Source organism: Rhipicephalus microplus, chromosome X (assembly GCF_043290135.1).
Source record: "Rhipicephalus microplus isolate Deutch F79 chromosome X, USDA_Rmic, whole genome shotgun sequence".
Taxonomy (NCBI): Eukaryota; Metazoa; Arthropoda; class Arachnida; order Ixodida; family Ixodidae; genus Rhipicephalus; species Rhipicephalus microplus.
The window spans coordinates 272134622-272151746 of NC_134710.1; the positions used below are offsets into that span (position 1 = coordinate 272134622).

Here is a 17125-nt window from a genome sequence, read left to right on the forward strand (position 1 = left end):
GGACGTGAAACCCCACATATATAAATCAAATCAAAGGACTTTTGGGGTTGCCGAAACAAGCTGCAGGTGACATTAGTTGTTCGCATGTCGAAAGCATGTTAACGCCTTCGGAAATTATCTGGGCGTTCGTATACGGTGTATAGTTGTATTTGTAGTGGTTCGCCACAAATTCCGCCTTTCGGAAGAAAATTAACCGATATAGCCAAACAATGAAAAGAGAAAAGCGCTTCTATGCGCCCTAAAAGAGCTATAGAAAAACGTTGGGCTGTGTCCACGGAAGTTTGAGGGGCGGAGGCATTCTGGCAAAATGAACGCTTACCACCGTAACGACGCATAGAGAGTAACGGTGGGCAGTGGTGTGTACAAAAAACAGTGAGCCCCCGCTTCATCGCGATTCGCAGAGTGGTCGTGTCGGACAGCGAATGTATTTTTCCTGTAGGGGCACACAGGACGGGGCCGCAGAACTCAATGTCGAATTACCTAAGCGCGCAAGTATGTGTCTCGGTAGCCAGCGTTGCGTGCCGGGTCCGAGGACTCCGGCGCGGCGCACCATAAAAGCTCTAATGACATAAAGAGGCTCGGACATTCGGGCTTGCGGCTGTGTCACCGGCGGCTGTCTTTGTAGTTGAAAAGGTGAGTTTTCTCATTTTCGCCCATTTTTCAGGAATTTGTAAACCTACGCGCAGTCTATTTCGCTTTAGAGAACGCGAAAGCTACTAAATATGGCGTACTGATGAAAGAAGTGCAACGAGAAATATATAAGTGGCGCAGTATAATCTTAGAAAGGAGCATTTAACGGAACTATACATGAGGCCTTTTTTTCTTCCAAAAAAAAAAAGCGCCAAATGCACTTCAAACGAAACTGAAACTGAAAAAAAAAAAACGCACTTTTTTTCTACTGACAATATGGCTAGGTCATCTCAAGCAACTTTTTGCCAGCATGTTCCTCTCCTCTGGGTACCAAAAATCCATTTTGTGGCTAAAATATACATAGCCAAATATCGTCAGTATTGTGGAGGTAAGATTGTATTTGGCTCATATAGATTAAAACGTTTAATTTGGACATAAAATTTCTCGTAAAATAGGCGCAAAACGGTTCGAATGTATAGCAATATTTAGCGATAAAATTGACATCATACTTGTGCTTTTGTCGGTGCCGTGCTTCGCCGCATGGGCGTAATGGTGATTACTAAAACCCGAAAAGCGAGTGATCCTTCCTGGCAAAAGGCGCACTATTCTGAACTGTCATCGGTGTTTTCTTGTTCCTGGCATCTATTCAATGCCTTGAAAAGTGGTTGGTTGGTTGGTTGTTCCTCAGAGTCCTGGCGCAAACCACCACGAGGGATCGGTCATAAAACGGACGGTGCCTCATTTGTAAGATGGCATTGTTTTACCAGCCGGGTTATTTAGATACCATCCCATTGTTTTACCAGCCGGGTTATTTAGATAAGGATGTTCAAACAAAGAACCAATTGGTAAACGATAGATTAGAAATAAAATAAATAGAGATAATAAAAAACGAACAAGCTAATATGGTTTGAAAAAAGTGAAGTTATGCCTCAGCTTAACATTCCATTCGTTTTGTTGCCTTGAAAAGTGTTCCAGTTAGTTTTATTCCATGTCATTTCTGATCCCTTCTTCTTCTTTATGGAATATATAGACGCCAAATATCATTATTTCATGCCTATTTTCTTTCAAATATACCCTGTTGGAGTGAACGGAACGGAGTACAAGATACTGTTGAGCTGAAGTCGAAAATAATCACTAAATGCAAAATGAAGTAGGCAAGTCAGCCTCTTACTCTTTACAATCGTGTTTTGTCATTGAACATTATGTCCTTCAGTAAGTTCCAACTCGCACTAGAGAACCTATAATTATGAAACGTAAACACGATAACAGAGCAACTCAGAAGACAAAAATGAAACATTTAAGGTGGGACCATCTTGGTTCTTTTGATCACGTTTATTGGCGCAGTGCCGGTACGTTTAATGAATGTGGCTCACTTTGAGGTAGTTGGACTACTTGGCTCATTTTCGATTAGAAACTGCCTTTTTGAACTCGTGTTACAATAAGATATTGCCCCATTTTGATTATAACTGCTTTATAAATTGAAGATACTTAGGCATGCTTTGCGTTCCAGTGAAATTCAGCCTATAGTTTAAGTTTCTGCATTTGGCCCTTTTAGAAAAAGAAAACGCCGTTCTACGTTTATACGTTCAACGTTTCTAAATATACGTTCTACTTTTCGTTAAACAAGTGGCCGCGCCGTGTGTACTAACTTGATATTCGGATAACATTGAAGTTTATTGCTTAGTAGCTTCACACGCGATATGCGCCTGTCTTAGGGATAAGTGTGCAACGTGTTTCAGCTCAGACTTTCGATACAAGCACAAAGCTATCACATGTCGCTTCCCGCTGCCGTTCTGAAGCAAGAGACGAGGCACACACAAGCGCTACTGTGTGTCGTCTCTTTCTTTGTGTCTGTGTTTGTGCTGTAAAAGCACCTCTATGATTATGGTTTCGTTTTTCGCACTTTCGATGCTTCCTCTGGTGAGTCACCAGTCCTCTTGCGAGACATGACACCCGTCCTTCCACGTGACACTATCTTACCTTGTCACTCTATATAGATCCTCACCACAGCTCAATGACTCAATCGCCCCAACTTAGAGCATTATCTAGTTTACCTTCTGCCTGTTTTCTATTCCGTCCGGGCATATATACACTCTCATTCTCGACTCCCGCTTACGATATATGCATTACCACGACGTATATAGCATCGGCAAAGCCATGAGTGGAGGGGTTCAAGCCCCACTCGAAAATTTTCAATTTCGCTTGCGTACACACGCAAAAGCGCTCGCGAACGTTAAGCATCGTTGAACCCGTCCCGCCCCCCCCTCCCCCCCCCCAAAAAAAAAGTTCTGGCTACACTCGATCCTGGTACATACTTATAGCTGGTGCTGTATCTGACTTAATACTTAAGTTGTTTTTTCAGTGTGAATTTGTTTGAAAAGCCACAGCGGCCATGCAAGACCTTTGTTCATCGTAAAACAGAACCAACGTAAGAACACGGGACCGAAACGGATCAGGTCAAGCGCTCTTTCTGTTCCGTGTTACTTATCTTTCGGTCCTGTGTTCTTATGTGCGCTCTGTTTTATGAAAAACGATGAATAACCAACACGCCCAAACCTTCTCCCTTTTCAAGGTCTTTGCTCTTGCGTAACGCAAAGGGATGCTTAACTTGGCATGCAAACAATATTTCTTTGACTGCTATTAAGCATGTATTAAGGCCATTTGCAAAAGAGGAATGATTAGGATGTCAATGTAACAGAATTACACTGTAACATGGTAACTGTAACAGCGCACTTGCACAGCGGTGAATTGTGCTATGGATGCTACCGAGCCACTGAGTATTTACTGTGCGATTTGATGTCATGTCGCTGACTACAGCTTCTAGAAGAGCTATTCTTACGCCTTAAAACACGGAAAACCACGAGCCCTTCATCATCATCATCATCATTATCAGCCTGACTACGTCCACTGCAGGACAAAGGCCTCTCCCATGTTCCGCTAGTTAACCCGGTCCTGTGCTTGCTGCTGCCAATTTATACCCGCAAACTTCTCAATCTCATCTGCCCACCTAACCTTCTGTCTCCCCCTAACCCGCTTGCATTCTCTGGAAATCCAGTTTGTTACCCTTAATGACCAGCGGTTATCCTGTCTACGCGCTACATGCCCGGCCCATGTCCATTTCCTCTTCTTTATTTCAACTATGATAACCTTAACCCCCGTTTGTCCCCTAATCCACTCTGCTCTCTTCTTGTCTCTTAAGGTTACACCTATACCATTTTTCTTTCCATTGCTCGCTGCGTCGTCCTATATTTAAGCTGAACCCTCTTTGTAAGTCTCCAGGTTTCTGCTTCATAGCTAAGTACCGGCAAGATGCAGCTGTTATGTACCTTCCTCTTGAGGGATAGTGGCATTCTACCCGTAATGATTTAAAAGTGCTTGCCAAATGTGCTCCACCCCATTCTTATTCTTCTAGGTACTTCAATCTCGTGGTTCGGCTCCGCGCTCATTACCTGCCCTAAGTAGACATAGTCTTTTACAACTTGAAGTGCACTATTACCTATATCGAAGCGCTGCTCTTTTCCGAGGTTGTTGTACATTACTTTCGTTTTCTGCAGATTAATTTTAAGACCCATATTTCTGCTCTCCTTGTCTAACTCCGTAACCATGAGTTGCAATTCGTCCCCTGAGTTACTCAGCACTGCAATGTCATCGGCGAAGCGCAGGTTATATATACTAAGGTACTCTCCATTAACTCTTATCCCGAACTGTTCCCATTCTAGGCTACTGAAAACCTCCTGTAAGCACGCGGTAAATAGCATTGGGGAGATTGTGTCCCCCTGCCTTACACCCTTCTTGTTTGGTATTCTGTTGTTTTCTTTATGATGCACTATGGTAGCAGTTGATCCCCTGTATATTTCTTCCAGAATGCTTATATATACTTCATCTACGCCCTGATTCCGCAGTGTATGCATGACGGCTGATATTTCTACTGAATCAAGCGCCTTCTCGTAGTCTATGAAGGCTATGTATAGTGGTTGGTTATATTCTGAGCATTTCCCTATTACCTGATTGATAGTATGAATGTGGTCAATCGTTGAGTAGCCTGTTCGAAATCCTGCTTGTTCCTTTGGTTGATTGAATTCTAATGTTTTCTTTACTTTGTTAGCAATTACCTTTGTAAATAGCTTGTATACTACAGAGAGCAAGCTGATCGGCCTGTAATTCTTCAAGTCCTTGTCATCTCCTTTCTTATGTATTAAGATGATGTTAGCCTTCTTCCAAGATTCTGGTACTCTTCCCATCAGGAGACACATCGTAAACACGGTGGCCAGTTTTTCTAACACAATTTGTCCTCCATCTTTCAGCAGATCTGATGTTACCTAATCCTCACCAGCAGCTTTGCCTCTTTGCATGCTCTCCAAGGCTTGTCTGCCTTCTTCTATCAGTACTGGTGGGGTGTCATCTGGGTTACTGCTAGTTCTTATATTAAGGTCGTGATTGTGTTGGCTACTGTACAGATCTCTGTAAAACTTCTCCACTAATTTTAGTATCCTATCCATATTGGTATTACTTTGCCTGCCTTGTCCCTTAGTGCATACATCTGGTTTTTGCCTCTCCCAAGTTTTCTCTTCACTGCTTTGATGCTTCCTCCGTTCTTCAGAACGTGTTCAAGTCTCTCCATGTTATAGCTTCTCATATTGGATACCTTACGCTTATTAATCAACTTCGAAGCTCCACCAACTCTATTTTGTCTGTTGTACTTGAGACTTTCATGATTTGACGCGTCTTAATAATATTCTTCATTTCTTGGGAAAGCTTGCCAAAGTCCTGTCAGCCACCCTGCCTCCAACTTCCACTGCACACTCCGTAATGATACTCGTCAGATTATCATTCGTTGTATCTACGCTAAGGTTGGTTTCCTCACTCAGAGCCGATTACCTGTTCTGAAGCGACACTCTGAATTACTGTACTTTCCCTCTCAGTGGTAACTCATTGATTGGCTTCTTGCGTGTGAGTTTCTGTTGTTCCTTCTTCAAGTCTAGGTGAATTCGAGACCGTACCATTCTATCGTCACTGCATCGTACCTTGCCAACCACACATCCTGCACGATACGAGCCCTTCAGTATACACTAATTTTCCTTTACACACACACACACACACACACACACACACACACACACACACACACACACACACACACACACACACACACACATATATATATATATATATATATATATATATATATATATATATATATATATATATATAATCTAACAGCCGATAATGCCAAGGAAAGTATAGGGGAGGTTATTAGACTGAATCGTAAGGTAAATGTGAAGAAAGAAAAGGGGGGGAAAGGATAACTTGCCGTGGGCAGGAACTGAACCTGCGACCTTCAAAACACGGAAAACGAGCCACACACACACTATATATATATATATATACATATATATATATATATATATATATATATATATATATATATATATATATATATATATATATATATATATATATAGTGTGTGTGTCACGTTGAATATACATGTGAGTGTGTGTGTGTCGCTTTTCATTTTTCTGTTCTTGTATTGGTATTGTACCATACATGTTGATTGATATGTGTGGTTTAACGTCCCAAAACCACCATATGAATATGAAAGACGCCGTAGCGCCGTAGTAGAGAGCTCCGGAAATTTCGACCACCTGGGGTTCTTTACCATGCACCCAAATTCAGCAGACGTGCCTACAGCATTTTCGCCTGCATCAAAAATGTACCATGGATGTGTTTTTGGAGTTATGTACATTGTGAATGACAGAGATCGCACGGCTGCTTGGGTGACGTAGCCTAGTCAGGGGCCTTTCAAGCCTTTTAACGCGATACCGTTAGAGAGCTCGCGTAGCGGAAATTCCGCAGTCGGCGTCGGCGCCGTTGGTTGTGAGTAAAAAATCAATTAAAAAATTGTGAGTAAAAAATCAGCGGAAGGAGTCTCATTGACGCATTTGTTCGACAGGTGTCACGACGAAAACGAGTCCATTCGGTGATTTGTAGGCGCATTTGGGATGCCATTAATTTACGTCGAGAAAGGCCGGGATAGTGCAGCTATCACCGCTAAAAACGCACAGGAACTTTCAAACAGCTCTAGAAATGGTCATCTAGCGGAAAACATATCATGCCTTCCCAGGGGCGTTGATCAAGCAAGCAGCAAACGCTATATAATGTGCTGCCATCTGTGAGGCATTGTAAGACTCTTTAAGGCATCCGACATGGCGAGCGCATGTATGTACCCTTTGCGCGCGCGCACGCTGGTACAATCTACTGTGTGTGTGTGTGTGTGTGTGTGTGTGTGTGTGTGTGTGTGTGTGTGTGTGTGTGTGTGTGTGTGTGTGCGTGTGTGCGTGTGTGCGTGCGTGTGTACGTGTGTGCGTGTGTGTACGTGTGTGTGTGTGTGTGTGTGTGTGTGTGTGTGTGTGTGTGTGTGTGTGTGTGTGTGTGTGTGTGTGTGTGTGTGTGTGTGTGTGTGTGTGTGTGTGTGTGTCAAAACATTTTAATAAGTATGCACTTAGCGGTGCAAGGGCGCACTAGGGGCTGGATTTCGCTTTCGCGTTCAACTTTTAAAGGCGAAGCTTAAGGGTTCCCCAATTTTCGATGCGTCTCGATCCTAAAACAATTGTAAACTGTCTTGAAATAATTATTATCTACGAAAACCATTAAGCGATATATCCTTGTTTTTATCCAGAACCTCATATGATGAATTAATGAATTAATACGAAATAGGTAGGATGCAGCTCAGCTCTTTCTTGCTGTATGCCTGGACCTGTTTGGCATTGAGATCCCCGTGCCTCGGGACGGTTGCCGTTCCGCAACAACCGGGATTCAACCTGCTGCTCGAACGCCAAGCCCAACCGACACCGCCGGCACCGCAGCCTCCAGCGTGGCCACCGGGATGGTTCAACTTTCCGGGCGTCGGCGTGGTGGTGCCGACCTTCCAAGTTCCCAACTTCCAGTTCCCTGTTGTCAACTGGACGTTTCCCGGATTTCAGGTATGCACAGTGGGCCAGCAAACGGTAGTTGAGCTGGGTTGTTTTCTTCTTTTTTTTTTTTATTCAGTAGTACACAAAAACTGCGTTGCCAATGGAAGAGGACACTTGACTGAACAAAGTATGTTGTGTACTAACGGGAGCACACCGGTTCGCCCCGCCACGGTGGTCTAGTGGCTAAGGTACTCGGCTGCTGACCCGAAGGTCGCGGGTTCAAATCCCGGCTGCGGCGGCTGCATTTTCGATGGAGGCGGAAATGTCGTAGGCCCGTGTGCTCAGATTTGGGTGCACGTTAAAGAACCCCAGGTGGTCAAAATTTCCGGAGTCCTCCACTACGGCGTCTCTCATAATCATATGGTGGTTTTGGGACGTTAAACCTCACAAATCAATCAATCAACCGGGAGCGCACCGGTTGTACGGAAGCCTTCATATCAATCAATATTGCTAATCAGGTTGACCTAAATTAAAGTCATCTCAAGTTAATAAAAAAAAAACAATGACGCAAGCAAGGACCAGTGACACGAGACGAGCGATATCCTTAAACTGCAGCTTATTCTAGAAATCCGCGCCTATTTATCACTCAGCAAAGAGGGGAAAAAACACATCGTCACCCACGAACACTTCATCCCGATCCCGCAAAGATAATGTGTTACAACAAGCCACAACACCTCAATTTGCCCTTATAACGAAAACCGTACAAGCAAATGGGGATGCAGTAAGAACACCAAGAATTGAAAGACTTGAGATTATGTATATAACGCCCGCTCAGATTCGACAGACTTGAGCCAGGGGGCGGAAACTTTCAATACCTCCCATGTATTCGCTCTCGGCAGCTGCAGCGCCGCATTTACCACTGGCGGTTGCCGGGAGTCCTACTAGAAATAAATCACGAACAGAAAATTTTCTTCATGAAGACACTCGTGACATCCCGAAATAGAGGGCAACGATAAAAAAAAAGTCACGCCTTTGCTGCAAAGACGAAGCAATGAACGCAATAGCAACAAATTGGAAGGTCACGCGCTAAAAGGGCAAGCAGATCGAAACGTGCCCCTTGTTTCTCACGCAGAAAGGACGCACGAAACGTACTCACAGGTACAGATTAACGCGAATAAGCGTCTCAGTTGTTACTTCGCTGTGTCTGGACAGCGCGCCCTTTTCGCAAACGGAGGCTATGCAACGATTGCAGTGACCTTTGTGCGCCGTTAACTACAACAGAATCGTTCCAACGAAACTCAAAGGCTAGCCAAGAAGTATGATTTTCTCCACTGCAAGATAAGGGCGCGCGGCCGAGCGTACACCGCCTTATTCTCTACGCGGTTTAAAGTACGCGATAGCATTGAGAGCAGCCACGCGCTCACTGCGCCATCTTGCTGGTAATGTTTAAAACACAATAGCCCCCCCCCCTCCCCAAGATGCCCGCCAACAGCGGTATGTGGTAGATATGAATAACTTGCCGTTTGAACGTTCTAAGAGGTACATCTTGGTGGCTCGGTAGTTTAAGCCTCGTATTCACGACCTAAAGGCACCACGTTCGATTCCGCGCGCCAGTCTTTTCTGGATTTTTTTTTAGTTTTCATATTGTCACGGGGTCATGACGTGGCTAAAGGCAGGAGACTGAATAGTCAGATAATAAACTGTTTATTCGGGCCTAACTTGTAGCCACGTAAAAGGAAAGTCAGATTACAGCAAGACACTGGCACTGATAGCGGTGAGCAAAGCGTTGGCTGTCGATCAACTGACAAGTGGCGAAGCGCGTCGGCATTTATACGCTTGTCATCGAATGTTCTAGCGTTATTGCTAGCGGTGCCGTAGGTTCCAGAATAATCTGTAATGTTCACCAAGTGGGCGTAATCTTAACAAAACGATCTACTATATACAGCCTCAAAGCTTTTCGAACATCATAAACGCGGTTTGCGCTAAACGTAGTGTGACGGGGTGATAACCAAACTTGAGGAAAGGAATGTGGCAATATATATAGTTACGTATACATATACGGTGCATGACATCGACGCCGACGTCCACGTCAACGCCCACTCCGACGGCGAAATCCAGCCGAGAGTGTACGTATAATTGCTATCGCAATAAAATCCGGAGGAGGAGGGTTGTCACGGAAGCCCTTGCTTCTTACTTCACGTGCAAGCGGAATACGCTCGTGCCTACTTTCAGGTCCGTTGGCGGCTTGGGCGATGTCGCCATTCGTAAAACTTTGTTAATTCTTGTTTTTTTCAATTTTTTTCGTGTTTTCCGAAGAGGCGAAAGTTAAGCTGACTGATTTCTCAGCAAGACAATACTCGATCGGCACAAATAAAATGAACTTTATTATTGCACGCCTTGTATTAAAAATAAAGAGACATGCACGTAGTGTGAAAGTGTCAACATATAAAAGCAGCTTTAACTATACAACTGACATACGGACATAACGAACAAACGTTGAACCCAGAATATCCGAACCAATGCGAAAATTATCAACAATCGCGAGTAGGACACTTCGCATTTCACTCAATCACGTTTGTTATGACGGCGCTCGTAGTTTTCTCGCAGTACTTGAGTACCGAACGAGGCTGAAGTTCAGACACGAAGAGGCTTGAAGCGATCAGAAGTTTTTAGAGAAACAGCGTCGCGGGAAAGTGTTTCGGCAAGTTGTCTTGTCTTCGTCAGGGCAGCAGCGTTGCCTTGAAGAAAACTTCACTTGTGAAAACGTTGGCTTCATCGACATTTTCTGTAATAATTTTTGGAAGTATTTAGTCTATCATGGGTACTTGAGTGAGACTGTTAGAAGTAATTAAGATTCACACATTTTCAAAACGCGGTTGCAAGAATTTCATGAGCAGGAAGCAGCCTATAAATACTTGAACTACACGCCTAAAGTAAAAGAAACTAAAAACATGTAGCCGAGCCAACTCATATTCAAGCCTTTGAATAAACGCATTTTTCCAACAGGAGCTTGGCTGCCATCTTCACCAATTAGTCAAGCGACACTGCAATTCTGTCAGTCCAGTAAGGCTTACAGAGAACTGGGTTTACTCTTATGCACTCATGCAAAATAAACACCTGCTCAAATAATGAACCCAAAATTCTTGTGCTCACCCGTCGCTGCGAAACCTTCGCGGACCTAGAAATCCCCGGGTTAGCACGCCGCAGAGCCGCGGAAAACACGTTTCGCCCGATTAAGCTATCTTTGACGAATACATGGTTGACTCACTGCAGGTTGCTTACATGGTTAACTCACTGCAGCTTCCGTTCTGTTCCCGCCATGACTTACTGTCTTTATCTTTCCCGTAGTTTACGAGCCAGCCGAGCGAGATAACTGAGCGCGATCCAACTTCTAATATCGCTGAGCGAGGGGCGAGAAGGAGTGGCGGCAAGCGCTACTAACGCAATTCAATCACTTCCCGCGCTTCGCCTGATTTAATAATCACAAAACAAGAAATAAGAAAACGCATATAAACAAAAAAGAAGTTCCTTTCAGGAGTATCGATTCTTTTTATTTGTAGAAACTTGTGAAAGCCAATAAATGCGAACATTCACGTCAACATTACTCTGTTCAACCGGATTTTATAGGATGCCCGGGTAACCGCTACGAGCATGCATGTCCTTTGAAAAAGAACCTAGCGCTGAGTTTCTGGGGCCTGCTTGAGCTCTTATAGTGATGATAGATATGTGGGGCTTAGCGTTCCCAAACCACCACATTATTATGAGAGACACCGCAGTGGAGAGCTTTGGAAATTTAGACCATCTGGAGTTGTTTAACGTGCATCCAAATTTGAGTACACGGGCCTAAAGCATTTTTCTCCTCCATCGAAAATGCAGCACACGAACGATAACATAAAGCACTGCGTTATGTAATTGAACCTCGCGCCAGCTTTTCCCTTTCACTCATTTAAAGAGTCGATATTAGGCTCGTATATTAACATTGAGACCATTCAATATATACACACACACCTTTTTCTGTCTTTCCAGACTCCCCAAGTACTTCAGATTCCATGGGCTCCCCAGATGCCCCAAATGCCTCAGATGCCTCAAATGCCCCGGTTCAACTTCTCAGTGCCTGGTTTCGGTTTCTTACCAAGCATCCCAAGCATTCCCGGAATTCCCGGACTTCCCGCAGTACCTGTCATGCCAACATTTGTAGGCTTGTCCGGTGACATCCCAGGTGTTCCAGACATTCCCGATATCCCGGATGTACCAGACGTCCCGGATATCCCGGACGTCCCTGAAGTGGTCGGAGGCACAGGCTCCTCGGGGACCTTACCTGTGCCTCGAGATCTGCCCCAGTCGGCGCCGATCGCAAGCGCAAAACTTCGAGACCACCGGCCGTCGTAGCAAGAGACGGAATTCGGACGGGGGCCCCTTGTTCCACGCGCAACTGTCATTTGTCTGCTTCTTTTTTCGTAAGACTGCTGCTGTTGAACAGGACACGTTACATTGTGTAAGCGCCGTAAATTGTACAACTTATAGTTTGCACTTTCTGAAAAAAAAAAAAAAGCTTCATGAAGGGTGTTCGTTCCCATGGAAAGATTGGCCGGCTACCACCCTCGCAATGCAAGCAGGTGCCCCCACCTTTGCGCGCAACTATACACATCATACACAAGAAAACAGGCACGCATACGTACTGGCACAAACGCACGCAAACGCACAGGCACGCACGCACACGTACAACGGGTATGCCAAGTTATATGCCCAGGTGCGGTGGCCGCATTTAAATCTCTCATTCATTACAGCACCACAAAATAAAAACACACACACAAAAATACAAGTATATGCGACTAGCGCTATCGACATCAACTGAATTTACTCCACGATGTGTATCTTGGAGTCAATTAAGTTGATGTCTAGTGCTTGGTCCTGTCTATGTATCTTCTCTTGTATTTAATTTTCACTGCTAAAACGAGTTACGGTTCCAGCAACCAGCTATTCGGTCTTACTACTACTATTCGATGAGCGTGAAAGGCAAAAATGATCTTACTTAAATTTAGGCGCGCGCCAACGAACGAACCTCAGATGGTCCTTGTTTATTAAGAGTCTCATATCAGTATCGAAATTGCCTGAGGATCAGATGCCGTTCCAGTGTCGTTCCCATCACTTCAATCTTCTATCTTCCCTTAGACTTGCATCTGGGTAAGATTCATACTTACATGGTAAAATCAACGAGAAAGTGAGACATCGGCCGCGAAAGCGAGAAAAAAAAAAGAAGAAAAAAAATGTGGGTTTCTTTCTTCATTTTTGAACCATTCATAGACTATTTTACGGAAGTGTTTTAGCGCCGGCTTGCTGGACTGTTAACCTCTGTCTTTTGCATCTTTAACAAGCATGAGAACCATGGAGTTGGTGCACGTATACGTTGTTCCATGGACTTATTGATTCACAACGCAGTGTGTAAAACAAGAAAAAATCGACTTAACAGCCCAAGACAGTGGCGTCCACATTTATGAGGTGAAATAGTCTATGCAACTTTTAAGAAAGCCAGCATCCTCCATTCTTTCCGCCTTACCCCGTATTCTAGAACATCCCTTCACTCAACGCTTCACCTTGCACTTGAGAAAGCCGGTGGGAGCGCCGTCTCTTGGCACGGCAAGTCACTGCATATCAACGATAATCTGCTGCGATTCTTAAGTAGCGCAGCATTATTTTCAGCCGAGCAGCGGCGCAGTGCTCAACTCTGTCAAGTTAAGGGTGATAGTCGAGTCGAGAAGCGTGTCTGAATACGGGGGTGAGTCTCGATAGCGCCAGCAAGCCAAGAGTACCAGTGGCGATATCCTTTCAAGAAAAGATTAGCGCACAACCTGGCTCCGCTATAGCTTCGCTTTAAACCCGTGCAGTAGCCAGGGAGTCCACTTCCCAGCCGTAGAAAAAAAAAACAAGTAAAGCTGCAAGAGAGAGTCGGATTTCGAAGAAGGCTTGGAGCCCGTCAACAAGATTTATCGAGATGGTACTTGCCTGGAGTCTTAAAACGTATCATCTAAGCGCGTTTGGAGAAAGAAAACACGACTTTTTCGAAATAGCGATCGCGTGAAAGCACGTGGTTTAAACAATACAAGCTTTTCATAAAACATTATTTATTTTCTTCCACAACACTGACATCACAAAACTGAGTCGTCGCCGATATAAATGTTGTGACAACATTAGTTATACTCGAGTTTCTCATGAAAAAATCGAGCGCATGTGGGCTCATATCAGGAACAGTGCTCTGGATATCGTAGACATTGCCGACATAACGAGCGTATGATTTATTCGCAATATTGATACTTCTCCTCTCTTAGTAGTTCGCCAGTAGCCACTAATGATGTCGCGTAGCTCAAAGGGATGCTTGAGTAAGAAGCTAGGCGGATCCGCTCAAATTACGACTTAACGTGTTCTTTTTTTTTTTGTTTCGTCAGTAGGTTTTTGAAACAGTGAATGTCTTCACACAATTTCGGCATGCCTGCGTATTTAGTCGTTCACCATGGCACGTACCAGGTGTGCATACACTTGTGAATGCTCAGAAACGCATTAAACACGCTAAAAACGAGCAATTACACGCTTTCGCGCACGCGCTCCCAGTGCAGACGCTACTGAGATCTTCAGTATCATGCGACTACAGCGCCGCCGCTACTGTCACCCGCCGGAGAATCAGCCGAGATACGGCGTGGCCACTTCGTTCACTCCACTGCCCCCTTCTAGTACACTGTAGCCTTGCCTGGGTAAGGTACCATCCAACGTTTCTAGACTAGGTAAGTTGCAAAACTCCCCGTGTCAGACTACTCGGCACAGGGCGCCGGAACAGCTTTCGGTTTGGTGGCGCTGGCGGCGCAACAAGCTTCCGCTAGCAGACGAAAACGCGTAGTCGTCATGGCAAGACGCCGTGGCGGCCGTTTTGAAAAAGCTTACCAACAGTATATTATCGAGATTTGCTCTGCTGCTGCAGAAACTTAATACTGCGTAATATTTAGTGGTGTAAGGCAAATAAAGCACAATTATGGTTTTCTGAACTGCTCACAATAAACAATGCCTGATATATATAGCATAACATACGAGTCTGTCGGTTAGTTGCTAGTTGGTGTACGTTCGCAATAGATTTTTAGACGCGAAAAACCCAATTACAACGTCTGGCATCCTCTTTTGTGGCTGTGTTTTTCGGGCTTCAAAATAAATTACAACAATGTGGCGCAATCTTGTGGCTTTTGTCTGGTTATGTAGTCAGCTTTTTTTTTTCATGTCAGTCACATTCTTTAGCAACTTAGACCGTCGAAAAGCTACGCGTGCGGCCATTTTCTTGAGCATGTATTCCCTCTGCTTCTTCTGGAGTTCCTCTAATGAAACCTGTTAACACAGCTGCAGCCAAAGCTTCGAGCAGAGACCGCACTTTGGGGTATCGGTGAGCACTTCGTAGTAATTACTCACGAGTCTGCCTGCTGGCGCATTGGGACAACATGCCCCGCCGCGGTGGTCTAGTGGCTAAGGTACTCGGCTGCTGACCCGCAGGTCGCGGGATCGAATCCAGTCTGCAGCGGCTGCATTTCCGATGGAGGTGGAAATGTTGTAGGCCCGTGTGCTCAGATTTGGGTGCACGTTGAAGAACCCCGGGTGGTGAAAATTTCCGGAGCTCTCCACTACGGCGCCTCTCATAATCATATGGTGGTTTTGGGACGTTAAACCCCACATATCAATCAATTGGGACAACATGGACACACTTGTAGCTTTTCTATGTCCTCCAGAAGTTCGGCCCAATGTGCGATGGTATCTGCATTACCAGGTGACTTGGCTAAGTGATGGTGACGGCTGCTAATGGTGACTGTCATGTCTTCTGCAACGAAAACGCATTTCTCCACAAATAGCGCGCTTTTGTTTTTCTTTGAGCCCTAGAAACACCACAAGACGTCTTGTCTCGCCATTCTCAACAACTTTCCGCCAGCATGCAAAATAACGTTTTCTATGTCTTGAATAGAAATGACGCCACTAGTTGACGGCATGTCGAGACTTATTTCACTGTATTCGAGCTCAGTGCTCGGAGATAGTCTATTCTTTTTCGCCGATGATATTCCGGAAAATACCCCACTTCTATCGGGCAGCTTTCGCTTCTTTGTCGCGGGCCCCACGACAAAGGTAAGCGGGAAAATTCGGCAATATTCATGAAACGCATCCTTCGACGAGGTCCCGCTTTTCTCTTGCGATTTGTACCTTCTTACCATATGACGTGAGTGAAAGTCTTCAGGATGTCCTTCTCATGAAAGTGCATATCACACACACGTGAGGTGCTGGGCACTTTCTTATCCGCACGAGGAGTAGCGTGGTCCCATACCTCTCGCTGCTCAGGTACACGTGGGTACAAAAGAAATGTCATGGTGTCTCTCATTTCCCGTAGCTACTCTACAGCCGAGAACGCAACATCCGGGCATGATGAAAACACGCAACACATTCAAAGCAGAACAGGGCGCTCTGAAGCACAAAAATTTTAACGCAAAAAGAAGCCTCAACAGATATCGACGCACTGCAACATGCACAGCGATGGTGGATACGGGAGTGACACGAGCGAGATAGGTGTTCTGTGAGCGAGCATGCAGTGAGTCAATCTGAATGCGACAGCAGCGCCATATTTGTCGCTTGCAGAGGCGGCGCCGCGCAACATCGCTCAGGTTTGCAACTTACCTAGTCTAGAAACGTTGGGTACCATCCACTTCGCGGCATAGGGCTGCGAGATATGACGCGTCTGCCCAGCGCTTCGTGCGCCGAGGGGATGCGGCACCCTTGTCCGGGAAGGGACGTTCACCCTAAACAAAACAGGACCCGTCCTCTAACCAGGGGTGAGGCCCCCTATTGGGGTGAACGCAACTGGATGGTGAGGTGTTGATGTGGGGCTCTTTGATTTTCAGGCCTCTGGCAGCTCTCTGGCAGCCAGAGCTAGCCAGAGGTAGCCAGAGTGTCAGTAAGCTAGTTTCGGTCTGGACAGGAAACAGCGTCGGGGAGAACCCGAGACAACCCGCCGAAGGTGCCCAAAGACCGCAAAATCGAATGCTGGGACAGCAGCCAGTGTAAACGTAAACAAACTCTACCGTCATGGCAGCAAACGAAACAATGCGCCGCGTGTATGTTGTTTTTTTTCCTCCATTGTCCGTTTGGAAATACGTAGCTAAGTTCGCCAAAAAGCTGAAATAATATCCTCGAGCGTACGCATTTTGGGGTACGACTTGATACGCTCGCACGATCACTCGCCGCGTCCGCGAACGAAACAGCCAGCTGGCGCACGCTGCCTCGAGAACGATGCAAGGTGAGCTGCCACGACGCTAACGGCTTAACAAGCTCACGTCTCTGTAGTACATGTATCAGCCACTGCACAACACAACGGCGAAGTCACGTGAAAGTGATCATGTCGCCAAAAAAGCTCGTAGATATATACCTGCTCAGCTACGTCGCAAACACGTTGACCAACTTGCGTTTTTGTCTAAAGTTTATGATATGCGCAAGTATCGGTAACACGAGAGCGCGTCGTATATAAAATGAACATTTGCATGGCACGTTCTCGACCCATTTTAGAACTTGC

The 17125-nt window shown here is 45.3% G+C and overlaps 1 protein-coding gene across 2 annotated transcripts; it reads left to right on the forward strand.

The window, feature by feature from the left end:
- The first annotated feature begins 495 nt into the window (after positions 1-495).
- Positions 496-14757, forward strand: LOC142776122 (uncharacterized). 2 transcript variants are annotated; one of them, XM_075879141.1, is made up of 3 exons: positions 496-633; positions 7346-7611; positions 11569-14757. In XM_075879141.1, the coding sequence occupies exons 2-3, from the start codon at positions 7351-7353 to the stop codon at positions 11929-11931; spliced, it is 624 nt and encodes a 207-aa protein (XP_075735256.1). In that variant the 5' UTR covers positions 496-633; positions 7346-7350; the 3' UTR covers positions 11932-14757. The 2 variants fall into 2 exon arrangements, with proteins under 2 accessions (XP_075735256.1, XP_075735257.1); XM_075879142.1 differs by having other exon boundaries at positions 535-633; positions 7350-7611.
- Positions 14758-17125: the final 2368 nt, after the last annotated feature.